Source organism: Dasypus novemcinctus, chromosome 13, assembly GCF_030445035.2.
Source record: "Dasypus novemcinctus isolate mDasNov1 chromosome 13, mDasNov1.1.hap2, whole genome shotgun sequence".
Lineage (NCBI taxonomy): Eukaryota > Metazoa > Chordata > Mammalia > Cingulata > Dasypodidae > Dasypus > Dasypus novemcinctus.
In genome coordinates, this window is record NC_080685.1 from 86,790,348 (window position 1) to 86,809,820 (window position 19,473).

The 19,473-nt window shown below is 52.0% G+C and overlaps 1 protein-coding gene across 7 annotated transcripts in view; it reads left to right on the forward strand.

Moving 5' to 3' along the window:
• Positions 1-19,473, forward strand: part of NAV1 (neuron navigator 1) — a 253,429-nt gene that overhangs the window by 71,667 nt on the left and 162,289 nt on the right. For all 7 annotated transcript variants that reach the window (XM_058274946.2, XM_023585586.3, XM_058274947.2 and 4 more), the window contains exons 2-3: positions 3,331-4,075; positions 9,143-9,246. In XM_058274946.2, coding sequence (XP_058130929.1) covers positions 3,363-4,075; positions 9,143-9,246 — 817 coding nt within the window. In that variant the 5' untranslated portion in view covers positions 3,331-3,362. The remainder of the gene's footprint in view (positions 1-3,330; positions 4,076-9,142; positions 9,247-19,473) is intronic.

The following is a 19,473-nucleotide window of genomic DNA, read 5'->3' on the forward strand; positions in this document are numbered from 1 at the left end:
TGGTTGGGGGAACCCTCCCCCACCACCCCAAAATGGTCTGGTTGGCCCAGGCCTCCCCTGGGACAGTGGCCGCCCTGTCCCGTCCTGCGTCCTGCTCTCTGTCTAGGTGAGGGCTGTCGTTGGGGACAGGAGAGCACAGGATCCCCCTTGCAGGGGAGAGAGAGGGGTGGGGCTCCTGTGACCTTCCATGGGATTGTTTTTTAAATCCTCTTCCCATCGAGCTTTTGAAAAAATGACAATCAAGTAAAGGCAGCAACTGCGTCTGCTCCATTAGCAAGTGCAGTAGAAGCAGGCTCCTCAGCGGGTAGGAATCTTAGCTGGAGACCCAGCCGGCCCCAGCGATGGGGACTAGGGGGCGTCTGAGCCAAGGGGGTCCAGGCCTGCCTAGGCAGAGCAGGCAACTGGGGATGCATCGAGAATAATGTAGGTGAGTTGGGGCCCTGGGATCCCTGAGCAACCTGGCCTAGGTGGGGGAACGGCTCCCGAGAGAGGTGGGGGCTGAGGCTAGATGCAGTTCCAGTTGTAGCTCCCAGAAGACCTGGTCTGGGGGTGCTTAACTGGTTTTGGTCCCCATACTAGTGGCTGCTGGGGTTGAGGAGAGAGGCAGAAGTGAAGCCATGTGGCACTGTGATGGTGCAGGGGACTGTCCCTGTAAATGCTGAAGTCTCAGGGTCGTGGCTGCCCCAGGGCGGTGGTCTAAGGCCCTTCTTGTAGGTGGCCAGCTGGTTAGCCCAGCTGGTCAGTGCACCGCCCAGCTTTCTGCTGGAGGCCAAGGACAGCAGTTGAGGACCCACATGGGCCAGCTGTGTAGGTCACACTGTGTCTCTGGTCCTGCTCAGCATTGTCACATCATGTAGCTGATCACTAGAGCAGCAGTTGGTTAGAAGGAGGATGGCAGAGTAAATCCACCTTCCACTCTAGTGGAAGAGAATTCTGACTATAGATTCTGAAGCCAGGTTAAATATTACTGTTCTCTTTTTGTCTGAAAGATTCCTCATCTCTCCTGCTGACTACAGTTTCTAGGATTCTTTATTACCCTTGTTTTGCAGACTGGTCATGGAGAAGTTAAATAATTTACCCAATATATCACTGTTGCAGGTAGTACCTGCTTGGTGGCCTCCGGGGTCCCTCTATGAGACACCTCCCAGTCCTTCCTACGGGGCTCTCCGTGGCATGCTGGGGCCAGGGGTACCCTGTAAGGGAGGCTTTAAGCAGGCAGAGGTGACTCAGAGTGTCCCTTCAGTCTGTGGCCTGGTGGGTGACATGAGATGGATGAGGGAGGAAGCAGGAGCCACAAAATCCTTGGATGTTATCCTCTCTGTTGCGGTCCCCACTCACGCCTTTGCCATCCTCTGCTGGGGGACCTGGGGGTTGAGTTTGTTCATCCAATAGTGGTATCAAGTCATCGAAGTACAAATTAGAGGGAAGAGGAGAGTGGGGAGGGGGCAGAGCCCTTCTCCTGGTGGAAATTATTTCATCTGTCGGTAGAGCAAGCAGTCTTATAAGTCCTGACTGCCACAGCAATTTTAAGCTATAGTTCTAGAAATCCATCCCTGCTCAAGGGTCTGCACTGACTTCTTACATTTTAGCTTGTATCTGATGCCGGACCAAGCCAAAGGCCAAGGAAAGGGCAGCAAGAGCCATAAACAAGCCTGCGCTGTTGCTGGCAGCCTTTCCCACAATGTGCAAAGGGCATCGTCGTGGTCTTGGGTGGGCTGGCCATGCTTTAGGTTGTATTTTCTCTGTCCAGAATGTCCTTTGTCCACATCTTCTCCTAATTCCAGGTAACCCCTCAAGAGGCAACTTGGGCATTTTCCTTGTACACAAGTTTTTGCCCACATCTTTAATCATCTCCCTGAATAAATTTCTAGATGAAGCATTGCTCCCATTGCAATGTATGAAGGCCCTGTATTCTTACCAATTCTGGGCATTATAATCTTTAAAAAGAATAGTAAATTTGATGGCAACAAATGATAACTCTGTTGCCTGGAATGCATTTCTTTCATTACTAATGGAACCTTTTGCTTTTTACTTTTGTAGCTAATTGAATTTAGTATTTTGTGGGTTTCTTGTTCAGCTCTTTTGCCCTTTCTTCTTTTGGATGTTTGCTTTGTATTATTGATTTGGTAGAGCTCTATGTATGTGGAGGTATTAACTGCTTGTCTCTCATACATGTTGGAAGTATTTTTACAGTTTGTTAAAGCCTTGAACCTTTTGCATGAGGGTTCTGTTTTGTCCATATAGAGATTTTAATTGTTATGCACCCATATCCATGAGTGTTTTCCTTTATGTTTCTGCCTTTGATGTGGTACTTAGAAAGGACTTTGCCACAACAAAACTATGGAAACACTCATGCATATGTTCTGCAAATTCCTTTATGGTTTCATTTTTTACATTTAACTCTTTATCTATCTGAACTGGATGCATTTGTCTTTATAAACAGCTTCAGATTCCCTTTAAAATGAAAGTGATGAATAGATCAAGTAATTCATTAATTAGCAGGGAGGGGAGGGGACGCTGGTAGAGGGGGAGAGGTTGAAGAAGAGAGATAGGGTAATTGATGGATCACGGTGCTGGAAGGGAAGGGAGCCAGGGTTGGGGCCAGGGATTTGCCTTGAACAAAAGGTGGGGTCCTCAGTTTCTGAGACTAGAGGAGGGGGTCAGGAGGTGGCAGTGAGGTCAGTTTTTCAAGGACCAGAGGTGGATAGGGAAGATGCTTGAGAGGAAGGCTGTGAGCCAGGAGCCAGCATACCTAGTGTCTGTAGGGATAGGGTGGGGCAAGGGCCAAGAGAGGTGGCATCAATGAGGAGGACCAGGGAATGGTAGGGCCAGGTGGCAGGAACCTCAAAGAGGTGTCCTGGGGGAGAGCAAGGTGCCAGGTGAGGTGGCGAGGTGGGGAAACATGCATAGAAAAGGCTGAAGGCATAAGGGAGCTTGTTGACCACGTTCAGGACATTTGAGACTCAGGGTGCAATGAAAGATTTGAGAAGGAGGGGGCTGCGACACGTTCTTTCCTGGTCCATGGAATGGAGGAAAGTTAAATTAGCCCCGTTTATGTAGTTCATGCAACTCACGAAGCACTTTCACATCTGTTTGCCTCTGAGACTCACGAGAGCCTTTCAGAGTGGAGAGGGAAAGGGGTTTGCCCAGGCTTCGTCAGGGAGCCATGACCACGTCGGCATGTGAACGCAGGAGACCTAGTGCCCGGCTGTGGGGCTTGTGCCCCACAACACATCACCCTCCTGTGCTCAGGGACCAACGCTTGGGCACGGAGGCATGGGGAGGGCTTCTGCTGCTGCCTGATGCTCTCCTTTCTCCCCCTTTCTGCAGGACAGTAGTCCCCGCCCTCGGCCCTGCTGACCATGAATGGGATGGCCAACGTGAACTCTGCCAGCCGCCCCCACTACGCCTCCTCCATCCCTGTGCCGCGTGCTGCTTCCCAGACCAGGATTCCTACACCCGGGGCTTCTCCCCAGCTGCGGCCCCGCCAGGCTGGCCTGGCCCTGAGCCCCCAGCGGGCGGCCTCCCCGAGACTGGGCAAGGCCGCAGGCCCTCCCAGAAACTCCTCTCCTAGGACCTCCCGGGGCAGAGGCTCCCCGAAGGCTGCTGGGCCAGCGAGGGACTCGGCCGCGGGTTGTGAGGGCCTGTCCAGCTCCCCATGGAGCAGCCCCAGGATGACCCTGAAAGCAGCCCTCTCCAGCCGGGCTGGGGCCGGGAGAGCTGGGGAGACACAGGGCACGAAGAAGAAGGCCCAGGAGGGAATTCCCATCCGCCAGGCCCGGGGCAGGAGCCCATCCCGGACCATCTCTCATGGAGAAACTCAAATCCCAGGGGCTCCCGAAGGTCGAAAGCCTCTTAGCTGCCCAGGAAAAGACCAACGAGATGTCAACTACCAAAGTTCTGGAATCCCCAGGTCTCTGGAGCCTGATGACAGGGCAGCGTCGGGGGCTTCCTCTCCAGGCAGCAGCCCAGCGCAGAGCAAGCGCCCCTCGCCGACGCTGGGGACCATTAGCTTCTCCTCCGTCCACCAGCAGAGCCAGCCAGTCACAGCCACGGTGGCCCCCTTCCAGTACAGGTGAGCTGGGAGGTGCAGGCAGGGGAGAAGGGGGAGAAGAGTGGTGCAGGGACCTAGGGGCGAGCTGGAGAGGAGAGGGGCCTTGAGGAGTGGCTGGGTAAAGGGACCTGAGGGGTAGAGACCAGTGGTGCCAGCTAGAGAAGAAAATTAGAGACCTACAAAATCGGCGGGGGGTGGGGAGGATGTTTGGATTTGGAGAGCTGAGATGGGATTGGGAGCATAAAAGGGGGGCCGGGTCCAAGCAGAGGCTCAAAAGGAGGGCTCCCCTGTAATGTCTACTTCTCCTGCTCTGGAAATGATGAGACGGTATAGAAAGGTGTTGTGGATGCTTAGGCAGCTAGATAACTGGGAAGGGAGGGAGATCGCTCTTCACTCAGCAGGGCCACCGTGAGTTAGACCAGCATGGAACTGTCTTGGCCACTGTGCCTGCAGTGCATGGGGCGATGAGGAGAGAAGCCCCAAACCCACTCCCTGGTGCTCCCAGGGCACTGGTGTCTGCCTCTCTCTGTTCCACTTACCGTTGCTTTCCGCGTACCTGTTTATATACCTGGACGTCAAGGGCGATCGGTCATGCTTCTTAAATGGACACAGATGTGGCCGCCCTAGGCAGTGGGGGGCTGGCTGGGGGCGTTCCCAGAACGGTCACCCACTTGCTTGTCTCTCCGGCTTTCTTCAGAGATGGCAAACTGAATGTGTGAAAAGCAAACCTCAGTCAACTTGGCTTTGTAAATAAAAGTAGAACTCTTTATTAAAATGACCACATAAAGTAAACTAAATTTTAATTGCTAATTATTATACAGTTTAGACATGCCCAAAGGAAGATTCCTGACTCAACTAGCTCCCTATGATTTTTTATCCTTTGCCAATGGGAGGCGAAAGTCTTACTTACATCTTTAAAAAGTTGTACCTAGCCCTGTGGACACTCGGGACCTCTGAGGTGTCATCGTGGTCAAGGAGGGACACACACACACACACATACAAACTCTGGGAGCTTTAACTTTTGCTAGAAGCCAGTTATATGATTTGATTTCTGAAAAATCTAATGCAATCTTATGCTACGGGAATAAGTATTTGGGGCCCTAGCGGGGCAAGGAAGTTAAAAGTCCTACAGTATCTGCCTGTGTGAAGGCATCACGTAGAGTGTTATATTCAGTTATGGACAACACCTTTCAGAAGGGCTGAGACACACAAAAACATTTAGAGAAAGACTGACAGGCTGGTGAGGGATCCAGAAATGGTGTTATAAGAATGATTAAGGGAAATGAAGAAGTTTGCTTTGAAACAGGCAGGCTTCGGGAGGGTCTGAGAGCTGGTTTCAAATATTTGAAGGGTGTCATGTTGTAAGATAAATTAGATTTACTTGGTGCAGCTCCAAAGAACTGAGTCAGCGTCACGGTGGTTAGAAGTTACTTTGAGACAGATGCGAGGCTCAATAGAAAGAACTTTCCAATTAGAGAGGTTGACAAATCAAATGTAAGGCAGTGAGCTCCCCTTTGGAAGAATTCTAGTTGGCTCCACAGGCAAAGGAAGTCCTTACCCAGGTGACCCCTGGCTCTCAGAGCATCCCTCTGTCACCCTGTACTACCCTCAAGGTTATCTAAAGGGCAACTGACCTCTGTCCTTCTGACCTTCTCAAGTTAGATTCTAAACCTGATGAGAAAACTCAAGGAAACAGAAATGCAGGGCAGACTTTCCTTTGAATGGCTTTTTTCCAATCAGTAAAATGTTCCTCTGGTGACTTTCTTTTCCTACTCGATTTCCTTCATTTTGAATTCATTCTTTGGAGGGAAATTTGACTTTAAATTGTTTAAGATTTTATGTTATCTTCTCTGCAAATCCCCTGGCATATTTAGAGCCTGACATTTTCCAAATCGGAACATTTCAGTGTAGCTTACACAGTACAATGTTTCCTTCATTCAACAAACATTTATTGCATGTTTGCATTTTAAACAGAAGTGGAAATGGGTCACGCCTTCTCAATGGGTTTTATTCTTCTCCATCCCACCTCCTAGGCCTGCCACTTCTAGGCCCTGGGTTAGTGTTGGAGGTTGGGTTACTCGGACAAGAGTAAGGTTAGACCGAGGACACCCTGAGACCAGGCACTGCAGGCAGAGGGCGGGAGCCTAGATGCCCCGTGGGGCCTGAAGCTGCTGTCATGGGCAGCTCCGCTGAGGGTCAGGCTGGACCACCCTTCCAAGCCTCACAGCCAAGGAGGTGCCATCTGCTCCCCAGAAGCCACAGGCATCCTGTTTTTGTGGAAATCTCTCTCCTCCCTGGCTCCTTGGCCTTCTGCAAAGCGTCTGCTGAACTCAGAAGCAGTGGTTAACGTTGCTCCTTTCCCCCTCCCAGCCTGGTCATGTCTGACCCTCTTCTCCAGAGAGCAAATCCCTCCTGTATCCTCCACAGCCATCTCTCTGTTTTTTTTTTTTTAAAGATTTTATTTATTTATTTATTTATCTCTCCCCACCCTCTCATTGTTTTTTTGCACTTGCTGTGCCTGTTCATCTTCTTTGTTTCTTTAGGAGGCACCAGGAACCGAACCTGGGACCTCTGATGTGGGAGAGAGGAGCCTAATTACTTAAGCCACCTCCATTCTCTGCTGTGTTGTGTCTCTCATTATGTTTTTCCTCTTGTGTCTCTTGTTGCATACCTTGTCATGTCATCTTGCCACATCCGCCTGTTGCACCAGTTCACCGTCCTGCTCATCCTCTTTTTAGGAGGCACCAGGAACTTCTGCTCCCTGCTTTAGGTGTCTCATTATGTTTTTTCTTCTTGTGTCTCTTGTTGCATCATGTTGTGTCAGCTTGCTGCGCCTGCCTATCTTGCCAGCTTGCTGTCTTCTTTAGGAAGTACCAGAAACCGAATTATGGACCTCCCATGTGGTACGTGGGAGCCCAAGTGCTTGAGCCACATCTGCTTCCCTGCAGCCATCTCTTTTCAAGGGGCTGGGATCCCTCTGACACCCATCACCTCCCTCTGGCTACCTCTGCTCCCTGGACCCAGAGAAGGTATAAATGCCCCTCGGTCTGCTCTCCCCTTCCCCTGGTCTCACACTTTGGTTCCATCAACCTCAACCTCATGCCCCTCCACTCACCTGGAAAAGAGCCAATGCAGCTTCACCAGGGCTGCCGTTGCCACTGCCAAGTGTTTTCTTTCCCCAGTAGCTCTCTCCTTCCCCACCCCAGGCAGGCTTTGGTAGGACTTCAAATAGGAGGGTACCGTTAACGGTGCGGAGGTGTAGGGTTATTGGAGTCACCACCCTGGCCCTTCTCTGGTTTAACCTCCGTCAGGCTCCTGGCACTGACAGTACCGTCCATTCAGGATGGGAGGTACGGGACATGTGGGGGCCTGGCTGTGTTTGGAGAGTGGGCATCTTGGCCCACCCACCTCATTTGGAAAGGCTTCCTGCTGGAGGCAGTGTAGATGAAAACACAGGACAAGCTGAGGTTAGAGAGAGAGGCTGCCTTCCCATGCTCCTGGGCCTAGAGTTCCAGGCCCATTTGACCGACACATCCTCACCTGCCCTTGTGTCACGACAGTGGCAGGAATAATCATGACAGCAAGCTTCTCCTACTTCTAATACTGCTCATTCCAGACCTGCCCTGGGCTAGAGGCTGTGCTTAGCTCTCCATGCATTATTTTAGTCAGTGAAATCTTCAATACACTATAAACAGAATCCCTTCCTACCAGCAGAATGATCCGCTATTTCTCACCAATATGTTGCATCCCTCACTTCAAAAATCCAAGTCCGTAGTCATTTCTTCCAAGAAGCCAACCGCCTCCAGTTGTTGTCTCCTTGGCAGTCATTTGGCAGGGCAGACCTTTCTTTGACAGTCCATGCTGAGTGTCTCCATCCCACTGAGCTCTCCAGGTGCTGGCATGAGGTCTCCAGCTTTGTCTGAGCACACCCTCCCGTCCCCCCAGCACCCAGCTGGGGCCTGCACAGCCTCAAGAGCCCAGCATTGCCCGAGTGGTTTCGGAAGGGCTGTGCAGCAGCGGCAAGCCCCTCACAACCCTAGACCGCCCAGGTCGCAGAGCACCGACCTGGGCCCTGGAGGGCATCTCTCCCACCCCCCGAGCTGGGGGGAAGAAGGGCCCAGCGGGGGAAGGAGCTTGGCTCTGGGTTACACAGCGAGTCCATGGCAAAGCTGTGTCCAAGTCCTGGCCATCCAGGGGTCGAAAAAAGTGAAAGCAAGAGAAAAGGCAAATCTCAGTAGCACTGGAGGATCATAGGGTGTCCTGGCCTTGTCCCTCCTCCCCCAGGACCAGCCCATCAATTTCCCCTCCTGCCTGCATGGCCTCCCCTCCCCCTCCTGCCAAGCTGCCAGTGGGTCCATTTAGCTGGAGACAGCGGGCGGACGGTGGGCGGGCCAGCTCCCAGAGCCCAGGGTAATTGCCTATAATAAAAGCTCCCACAGCCTTTGTTCCTGGGACCAATTGCACGGTTAGGGTTGTGCTCAGAGCTCTGTGTGCAGTTGGGAGCTGGTGCCCAGAGACCTCACCCTTCCTTCCTGCTGCCACAACTGGCCCAGCCTGGACTTATCCCCTCGGAGTCCCGCTGACCCCAGCTGAGTCTACCCCTCCTTTCTTTCTGACTTTCTCGCTGCCTGGACTGAGCAAGTCCAACAAGGCCCGTCTACCCCCTGAGCTAGCAAGAATCAGAGACCTCAGCTTCAGAGGGAGCTGGGTGCTTGCACTTGGCTATGTATTCCTGCCCATCCTCAGGCCAGGACAAAGAACCAAGGGCCTGGAGTTACTGAGGGATTCCCCTCTGCCCCAGGGGAAATCGGTGTTTGAGGGAAGGGGTGGAACAACAAAGGGTGACTGGCATTAGGCGTCCCAGTGCCCCCAGGGCCTCCGAGCCTGGCCCAGGTTTACACGGATGGCCTGCTACTTGCTAGAGTGCCCACGTGTGCATGCCCCACTGGGGGGTAGCGTGGGGAGTGCTGGCCCAAAGGGGTGCAGAGAGGTGACCAAGTTCTATGAGGGCTCTTGTAGCCCCACAGAAAGGTGTTGAGACCAGGACAACCTCTGTCATGTGTGACCTCCCCCTTCTCTGTCCCACAGGCTACAGGCAGACCAGGACCCTGGCCCCCGCCCCCAGGGCAGCTGGGCCCTCGATGGCTGCTCCAGCCCTGCCCACGGGACAGAGGAGAACTTCTCCTGCACCGGTGAGTGCCTAGGGGCAAAAATGCCTCCTAGGAGGGGGGCCCCGCTGGGCTAGAACTCTCCTCACTGCCCAAGCGGAGGAAGAAGTGGCCTTGGCAAAATGGGTCCGTCTCTTGACAAAGAGACATCAATTTGTGAGCTGCACTTTGGGTTTTTTGCCATGCTGAACTCAACCCAGGGCTGGTCTGTCAAATCCAGGGGCACTTGAGGGTCTGGATAGGAAAGTGGCAGGTGGGTGCAATGTTTACCTGAAACTCAGGTTCTAGGATCACCCAGGTCATAACCAAAAGGTAACAAGCTGGGAGAATGAGAGCCAGGAGTCAAGTTCCCAGTGGAGCCAAGTTTAAAAATGAAGAGCCTGGTGGGAGTGGATGTGGCTCAAGCAGTTGATCCACACAGGAGGTCCCAGGTTTGGTTTCCAGGGCCTCTTAAAAACAAAAGAAAACAAAAACAAACCACAAGCAAAAAACCAACTCAGGGGAGCCAATGTGGCTCAGTGGTTGAGTGCTGGCTTCCCACATACGAGGTCCCAGGTTCAATCCCTGGCCTTAGTACCTCAAAAAGAAAGAAAGAAATTTAGGGCCTGGAACCAGGGAAGCAGCCCAGAGCCATCTGACTCATCTGCCTGATGCCTGCTTCCTCTCCCAGAACCATTTCCACAGGCCATCCCCACACCAACCACCTTACCCATGGGATCCTGCAGTCAGAACATAGTACTTGATGCATTTAGTGTTGTTAACTGAGCCTTAGAAACCAGAATGAAATCTTTCAAGAAGACCCTTGAAAATCAAGTATGCTACTATTCCTTCAGGACAGAGACACACCCTTGTTCCCAGGCGAGTCCTCGCCAGCTGCTGGCCCTTCGCGGGCGCTTTGAATGAATGAATGATGAGTGAATGAATGACAGCCTTGTATACCATACGTCAGGTCCTTAGTGGGTTCCATCTCAAACTCTCAGCAGGGTTTAGGAATATGTGTTGATTTTTTTACAACATTAAAAAAAAAAAAACCCTGCGATCCACACCAGAGGTACAAGATACTTCACCCTGCAGGGAACCAGCTCTATCCTTTAGTTTCCTAGGAAAACAGAGACCTGCCCAGGAAAGTATGAGCCCTCTCAGGGCCCAGTCTACAGCAGCGATCTTGGAGCTACCATAACCCTGCAGACAGCAGCCACACTCACTCTTCCACGGCAAGCCTTGGCAGCAGTGGCCGTGAGCGTTATGGGGTAGAGATGGGACCTTTAAAAAGTAAGCCATCTCCTCCCATGATAAGTATACACACAGGGAAACTAGGACATGGAAGCGGGCATGGAGAAACCAAGTTTCACTGGCACTGAAAAACCATCAGAATTAGAATGTGGTAACCAGGAAACTATGTGGGGCTCTATTTTTACATTTGCAGTTTTGTTAGTGTAATGTCTTCCTTATGTGTGTACCACATTGTTTGAGCCTAATGATCTCCACCTAACCAGGCACTCATTCGTAATTACTCTTCGATGAGTTGGTGGAAGGATTTTCACTTTTAATGCCTGCTGCAGACTGGCTTTGGAGGAATCCCTTAGGCATTCACCAACTACACCTGAAAGTGTCTGAAAGGTCACAAGTTGGGGTAGTCTGGGGAGCAGTGGGTTTCATATAGGAAAGCGAGAAGCACCAGCTTTCTCCAAGGCATCTCGGGAAGGGGACCAAGGTTCATGGCCTCGAGCTTCTTGTCATGATGATTCATCTTCTCTAACCACAGTAACCGGCTCTTTGATGTGTGGATGGGGAGAGGGATTTGGGATTTGTCTGCGTTTTGTGTCACTCTTCAAAGCTTGAAGAAAACAGAAGAGAGGAAAAGAAGACGTAACTAAAAGGTTTCATTTCGTGCGCTGTTCCTCTTCCCTCCCTGCAGACTTCACTTGGGTCATGGCATGACTCACTCATTCATTCATGAAACCATCAATGGCTGTTCACCTTATGCCTAACACTGGGCATTGGGGTAAAAGACGAACAAGACTTTGTCCTGCCTTAAGGAATCCAGTCTATGGACTCCCTCCAGGCAGCCTTGCCTACAGAATGCATTGATGTTCTGGAAACCCCAGTTGGTGACCAGTCCTATAAGGCACTGCGCTTATTCTCCCCACTTTGTAAAAGAATTGGGTGCCTTGGAGACTACCATGTGTATTTCTTTTATATCATTTGCAGAACTCGGCAGTTATTTCCATATCAGTTTGGAGACGCTGGCTCAGGTTTTTTTGGTGCTCAAATATCCTCCTTTCGTGTCTGTGAACTCATCTTGTTCTCTAGCACCTAGTATAGTCCTGGCGATCAGTGAATTGAGTAAGGAATCCAAAGTAAGCAGCCATGAAACTGCGAGCCCGTTTCTTGCTCTGCACGCTGGGGAGGAGCACCCAGCCTTTCTCTGCTCTCTTCCAGCCATGGTCCTCTCTTGCACCCAGGCTCACTGCACCTGGGGTGGGGGCGCGCAGGAGAAGGCTGAAGAACTTTCTCAGTCATGCACTATTTCCTTGCTTACATTGTCTGGCAATAGGATCCAAATAAGGCTGAAAAATCTTCCCATAGCGGGAAGAGAATTTGCCATGATGACATGCCACCAAGGAGGGGTGTTGGGGGTGGCCTTCACATGTCCTGCAGGCCATCCACAGCCAGCCGCCCTTCTGCTTTTGCCCTGGAGCAAGTGAGAAGCACCCCAGCTCACAGGTGTCAGCACATGTGCCGACCCTCCCCTCGCCCACCCGGCCCTGCTCGTGAGGGCCCAGGGCTGGACCCAGCTGCTAACGCGCTCCTTGGTGAGTGTCAGCGCCGCGGGCGGATCTCAGTCGGGAAAGCAGGGGCAGCCAGGGCTGTGTGCCTCTGCCCACATGTGCGAGGCTGTGTGCAGGCGGGCTGGGGAAGGCCGCCCAAGGTTTACACAGATGCCTTAATTACTTCCACTTTGTGGCGTGTTTGAGTAAGCACTAAGTGGACACATAATGAAGGGATCTTTTCTCATCATAACATGTGTTACTGGGGAACGAGCAGAGCCTCCTCCCTGCCTCGGTTCTCGCACGAAGGCTGATATATATAGAGCGGGAGGGGCCGTGTGGATTTTGGCCTCACACTGGGTTGTTTTGCTTTCCTTCCTCTTCTCCTTTGTTTGAGCCTGACTCCATCTTTAAGCCACTGCTAAGTTTTTCTGCATCTGGTAGATTTGGGATCAGGGCTTCCCCGTTCTAAGAAAACTTACAAATCTGGGCTGCCCTCCCCCAGGTTGGGGGAGGGGTGGGGAGGGGGGTGACGGTCCTCTCTGGGAGGGGAGTTCTTCCCGGCCCCCAGGTGGGCTCCAGCTCAGAGGTGCAAACCCACCGTGCTCTCCTGGGGGTTTTAGGCCAAATCCAAGTATCCCCGGACTAAAAAGGACTTGGAATCAGAGAATACAGGAAGTCAGAGCTCTAAGGAACTGTAGGATCACCCAAACCTGACTTCCTCTGAAGTAGGAAAAGGTGAGGCTCGGAGAGGAGAAATGGCTTGCTCAGAATCACATGGTTAATAAGCAGGTAGTTAAAATGAGGCCCCCTGCCTTCTGCCTTTCAAACCCTGAAAAAACCAAATGGTAAGACGGCCACCATTTACTGAGCATCTACGATGGGCAGGGCCCGGCACTGCGGGGTTGATGTAAAGTCTTCGGCTCATGCCTGACACAAGCCCACGATGGGGGCATCATTCCTCTGTGTTTAGGTGAGGAAACTCCGGCTCAGAGAGGTTATGTAACCCGCCGCCTGAGGACACAGGCAGCTGGGAGGCTGCCCTGGGACTGGAACGCAGGCTTGTCTGGAAGTCATGCCCCTGGCACGTCACTCGCTGTGTTCACTGCACACGGTTCGGGCCCAGCTCAGTCTCCCTTAACGGCCGCCAAGAGGGAGGGAAGAACACGGGGCCAGGGAGCCCCAGACCCTGCTGACGGCTCCCACAACCTGAGCGGGCCCCGGGATGTTGCTGGCATCTCTGTCACTCCAAGCCTCTGTCTCTTCCTGCTGAGGTCACAGTGCCAGGCTCTCTGCCCTCTGGGGTCTCCCAGGCTAAGATGAGCCTGATACCTCAGACATTCATGGAGAGAAGAGGTGCCAAAAAATTGGCTAGAAGGCACAGCACAAGTTCAGGGGCAGATGGTATGGACCATGTTCTCAGGGCTCAAGCAGGATGAGGGCACCTGGTAAGCAAGGGAGGCGCAGGAGTGCAGGCTCTGGAGGCTCTGTTTGGATAGACAGAGCGGCAGGTTGGATCCTAGCCCACCTCCAGGAGCTGGGATGGGAGGTGCTAACAGCACTAACAGCAGCAGCTGATACTTACTGTGCGCTTACTCCAAATGAGGTGTTGTCGCCAGCACCTTTAGTTCTTCTGACCACCCTATGTGGCTGGAGCCTAACTACCTCCTTTGCAGCACAGTTTTGCCACTTTCTAGCCGTGCAGGCTTGGACACGTTCTTTCATCTCTATGCCCCCATTTCCTTCATTGTAAAATTAAGGATGATAAGACTATCTTCCTCGTAGGGTTTTGTTTTTTTTTAAGATTTATTTTGTTTATTTCTCCCCCCCCTTCCTTGTTTGCGCTCACTGTTTGCTCTCTGTGTCTGTTTGTTGTGTGCTCTCTGTGTTTGCTCATCTTCTTTTTAGGAGGCACCCAGGAACTGAACCCAGGACCTCCCATGTGGGAGGGAGGCACCCAATCACTTGAGCTACCTCCACTCCCTGCTTGTTGTCTCTCATTGTGTCTCCTCGTTGTGTCATCTCATTGTGTCAGCTCACCACACCAGCCTGTCACGTCATCTTGCTGTCTTGCTCATCTTCCCAGGAGGCACTGGGAACCAAACCCAGACCTGCTGTGTGGTAGGCAGGCGCCGAACTGCTTGAGCCACATCCTCTTCCCCCTCATAGGTTTTTGTGGGGATTAAATGCGCAAATATAAGTAAAGTACCTAGAAGAGTGCCTGGCACATAAGAACTGCCTAGTATGTGTTTGGTGTTATTCCTTATTAAGGAAAGCGCTAGCAGTAGCATCCCCTCTTTACAGAGGGGGACACTGTGGGGCGAGTGGTTAGGGGACTTCCCCAAGGTGGGACAGGCAGCTTGGTGGCAGAGGTTCTGGTCTTAGCCAGACACATCATGACCTCCCTGGAAGAGAAGCTCTCTCAAATCTGGGGGTCCCCAGGGAGGCCAGGAGAGGTGGTGGGATGACAAGCACAGCACAGCCTGGCTCTGGCAGGGGCCATGAAGGGGAAGTCCAGAGAAGGAGGCCATCTGCAGCACCCTGCTGGAGGGGCCTGAAAGAGAAACAGGAGGAATCTGGATTCGATTCCTTTGGAGGAGGGAAGGGGTGGGGTTGGAGGAGACTGAGTAACTTCTCCTCACATGTTTGGCTGGGTATGGGATTTACGTCCAGGCAGTGACGTTGACCTGGTGAGCGCCATTTTAGTGGAGTGTTAAAAACAGCAAGGCTGAGCAGCCTGCAGCGCCCTCCCTCACTGTCATCCTGGGCCCAGGCCCTCCCCACACTGCTCCCACTCTACCAGATCTACGCATGGTTCTGCATGGTGTTTGCAACTGTGCTTGCTCAAAAAGCATTACATAGCTTCCCTGTTTTCTGCTATACCCAGAGAAAACCAGGACCCCTGCATTGCCTCTTTCCAGAGGGCATTTATATCTGTTCAACAAATATTTATTCAGCACTTACTTTGCACCAGGCACTGTTCTAGGGGCTTGGACTACATCAGTGGACAAAATAGGCAAAGATCCCTGCCTTTCTAGGGCTTATGTTATAGTCTGGAGCTCCGTAGTGTACAGCCTGTGCAGCTGGACATGGCGGCCCTGGGGAAGCCCCAATCCTGAGATATGTCTCCCATTCAAAAGAGCAAGGACATCCCCAGGACTACAAAAAATAGCAGTCTGTGGACCACCCCTCTCCCACACTGCATCTTCAATGCTGGGAAAGATGTATGGGGAAGGGAGGAAATGAACTGCCCCCTGTGGATTTCCCAGAGGATTGCCCCCTCCACCACATACGTGTCTGTCCTAGACTCCTGGCAGGTGTTAGAGATTCAGCTCTCCAACCTGAGATGAGCTGCTTCCATTCTTCCTGGGAGGTCCTGCCCCCTGGTTATTTTCTGGGTATCTAAAGGCCATGGGAAGGTCCAGAGGATGAGGATCCTTACTAGAAGGAAACCTGGTTAATAGGAATCTCTCCAGATTGGACCACCCCATACCACTTTGGTGGTAGTTATCCAGGGAACCATGGGGTAGATAGACATTTAACCCTGGGCAGTGGAAGGAACCTGAGCTATTTGCTAAACTTCCACTGCCCCTTCCTCCCTCTATAGCAAATCCAGGGAAGTCTCACTTTAAGTGTTGGATCTTTGCCTCCTTAACACTTCTGAAATAGGGTCTCCCCTCTTCCCCAGTCCTGGGAAGACCCAGACAGATGGAGAGCCTGCAAGAGACATGATCTCAGGAGTGGTGTGGCTCAAGTAGTTGGGCATTCACCTACCACATGGAAGGTCCGGGGTTCAGTTCCTGGTGCCTCCTAAAGAAGACAAGCAAGACACGAAGGGCTGGTGTGGTAAGCTGATGCAATGAGATGATGCAATGAGGAGACACAATGAGAGACACAACAAGCAGGAAGCAGATGTGGCTCAAGAAATTGGGCGCCTCCCTCCCACATGGGAGGTCCCAGGTTCGGTTCCTGGTGCCTCCTAAAAGAAGATGAGGAAACACAGAGGGCACAGAGAGACGCAGAGACACAGAGAGCAGACAGCAAGCACTAACAACGAGGGAGGGGGAGAAATTTTTTTTTAAAAAAGAGGCATTATCTCAAGAAATACTATCGCCAAAGCTAGTCAGGTTGAAGGCTTTAGTCCCTCCCTCCCTCCAGCACTACTAAAAGGACAGAAACCGGAACCCAACATCCCACAACCCTGTGGCAAGGGGATTAGAATCCCCCACTGAGAAACTCCCCCCACAATAAGGCTGCCCAGCAGGGCTTCCACGGAAGAAGCTTTGGGGAGAAGCAGCTGAAGAGAGCGAGGGCACACAGACACAATAGCCATGGAAATGAAGTGCTAGGAATGGCCCCTGTCACAATATTCGTCCACCTTTAAAAAGCAGAAGGAATAAAAAAGCTGCCTTCCTGTGTGGCTTCTGGATTGTGGGCAACCTGGGCTTCAGAGGGAGCTGAAGCTAATTAAAGGGTCAGGGCACAGGAAGGGTCCTCTCGTGTGGAATCATCCATCTAGAGCAGACGAAGCTAAGGGGGAGGGGAGCGCAGAGGAAGGCTTAGTTGACCCTTCTCCTAAGAAAATCATTCCCCCTTTGTAGCCAGCGGGAGAGCGACATGAGTGTGTTCTGCCGTGTGAGTGATGGAGGTCAGGTAGATGGGAGAACTTCCTGGACTGGAGAGCCAGCCTCCCTGACGTGGAGCGAGAGCAGCCCTCCTGCTCGCATAAAGCCAGGCACAGTCCAGGGGCTGGCGCTGGCGCGATGAGCTCACTGCAGCCTTCCTGCCTGAGAATCTGTGTTTCCATGGAGGCCGGAAGAAGCCCAGAGGTGGTAAGCTCCTTGTGATGAAATCAGGCGGCGTGAAAGACGAGGCTCTCATCACAGCGTTGGAACTCCCACCCATCACACCAACGAAGATTCTTAATATTTGCAGAGCAGTTTTTATATGCCAAGTAATTGCCAGTGATTATTCTATTAAAATTCATTGAAATATGAATCCATGGCATTCTTCTGTTAAGTTTAATGCCTCATGTAAAAACCTAATAAAAACTCTAATAAAGCACAAAGGTGCCAGCTGAGAAAATGAAGGCAGCCACGAAATGGGAATGTCTTTCTCCCTAGGGTAGTAAGAGGCCAGTTTTCTTTAAAGCTGCTGTCCCCAGCAGGTCCTGGCTAAATTGAGTAAAGCTTTCTCCTTTCTCTGGTAGTCTTCCTTCACTTTTTGGTGTTGAGTGCCTCCTTAAGAACCTGATTAGGATTGCAAATGTCTTCCCCAGACAAATGGACACATCTACAAAACTTGGGTTATAATGTGATGAGAGGTTTATGGACCTCCGGAATCTAGTTTGTGATGTTTCTCTCTGAGGTAATGATGTTATCACTGGGTAGACCTCAGGTTTGGGCCTTGTGTTTTTCCTCATCAGAATTTTGGGTTTACCTGGACCATGGTGGGGTAATACGATTGATTACAAATGATTAGTTCTTCCTTAAGGCAGGGCATCAAGTAGGATTATCCTTGAGGTCCCTTTTAGCGTTGTTTAGCGTCAATGATCTTAAAACAATCAACTCTGCTCAGCCGGCTCTAGGTTGGCCCATACCTTTGGACACTTGCTCACACATGCAGACTGCAGGTCTCCATCCAATGTCGCCATCCAACACTCAGGCACAGCCACACGCACACACTCCACCCTCCTCTTCCCGTGCCTGGAGATCCCCCTCACATGCTTGCGGTTGCCATAACAACGGATCCGGGCTGGTCCTGGCCTGAGGGGAGTGTACCTGGGTAGTGCAGAGCTCCTCTGGGGCCCAGAGTGCAATGGTCACCCCAGCTGGTGGTTATGGGACAGTTGCCATGGCAACACACAAGACAAGCACATGTGGGGAACATCTGGACTTCTTATCCTGGGCTTTTTATTAGCCTGAAGAGCAGGGAGATCTGATTTTAATGAGTACATTTCAGACAGAGTACGCGATTATGTATTTTCCCTCTGCCTTTTTCCTGCAGCCTCCGTAGCCGTAAGCCCACGAGCAGAGGAAGGAGAAACTCTCCACCCTCCACCACCACCCCTGTTCCCACCTAATTGCGAAATGAAGGGCGTGCAGGCATTCTCTGAAGGCCATATGCCAGATCAAGAAGAGAACCCAGGCCCCCCAGCTTGAGAATAGGGAAGTCCCCCAGGGGTCCTGGACTTATTGGGATTTCCAGATCCACTGGAAGGACCTAGGAAGAGGATATGGGGATGAGCTGTGAAGGGACTGTCTGTGCTAGAGACCACCAGCTCTGCCAAGAGGCATCATCCTCCACCTCCGTCCCCACTCGCAGGGTTCTGTGGGCCAGGCTTACTGTGACTGCAGTCCTGGACCTCTGCAGACCTCAGGTGCAGTGGGCGTCCGGGTTACAGGGGGCTCCTTCCACCCCCGCTGCCCCTCAGGACCCAGCCCTCCCTTCTCTACCAGGAAGTTCAAGTTTCCTGCTATGGAGGTTCTACTCTTCTTGGGATCACATGCAATTATTAAGCCAGCCCTTCATCCCAGAACAAGCTGCTTGATAACAGCATGACGTTTCAGGGAGACACGGGACAACCTGCATTCAAATTCTGATCCCCCCAGCAGCCTGTCATGTGATTTGGGGAAAGTGTATTTCTCTGTTAAATGAAGATAATAATAATAGTTCCTGCTTCGTAGCGTAGGAAATAGTGCCTGTGATGTGTTTAGAGGATCCCTGGCAATAGCAGGTGCCTAGTAACTGTTAGATCTCCTGACCTCCAGCTGACCTTAGATCTTCAGGATCCCTTCCTATTGATCCTATCCAGAGGTGCTTACAATTGAGCTGGAAAGAGAATTGTACCATCTACCTAGGACGTAAGCAGGTAGAATGTGAGTACCTGCCCCGCTGACTACATCCGGTGGTTACAAAAGGTAAAAATCAGTGTGGGCTGAGGTGGTCAGGGAAGGCTTCCTAGAGGAGGTAGCCCTTGAAGGCTGAATACGACTTGAATTCCAGGGAGAAGGGCAGGGCAAAGCAAAGGTGCAGGGTAGGATTAGGCCTGAAGCAGAGGGCAGGTAGGAGAGCGTTAGAGGGCAAGGTTGACAGGTAGGTGGAGCCAGAATAGCGAAGGTCTCGAGTGCTGGGTGCTGATCAGCACTGGCCTCCTTGGCAGCCAGAATCCAGTGGGCAGGGAATGGTCCTCCTCCAGGAGGCCATCCAGGTCATCGAACCAGAGAGATACCCACTCCCTCTAAGGAGAAGAAAGGTCTCAGTACTCAGAGACGCTGGGGCCCCACTTCCCCAGTGCTTTGCTGCACACCTCCACCTCCCCTCCGCCCCACGAGGAACTGGTGTCACAGGCAAGAGAGAGCTTATGTTCTGGCCTACGGGTCAGGACACTCAATACCACCAAAAGCCCTAATTTCCTTCTCCCTGGCCCTGGATTTCCCAGCCAGCCAAGAAACCCCGGCCGAAGGAAGGGCCGGTCCTC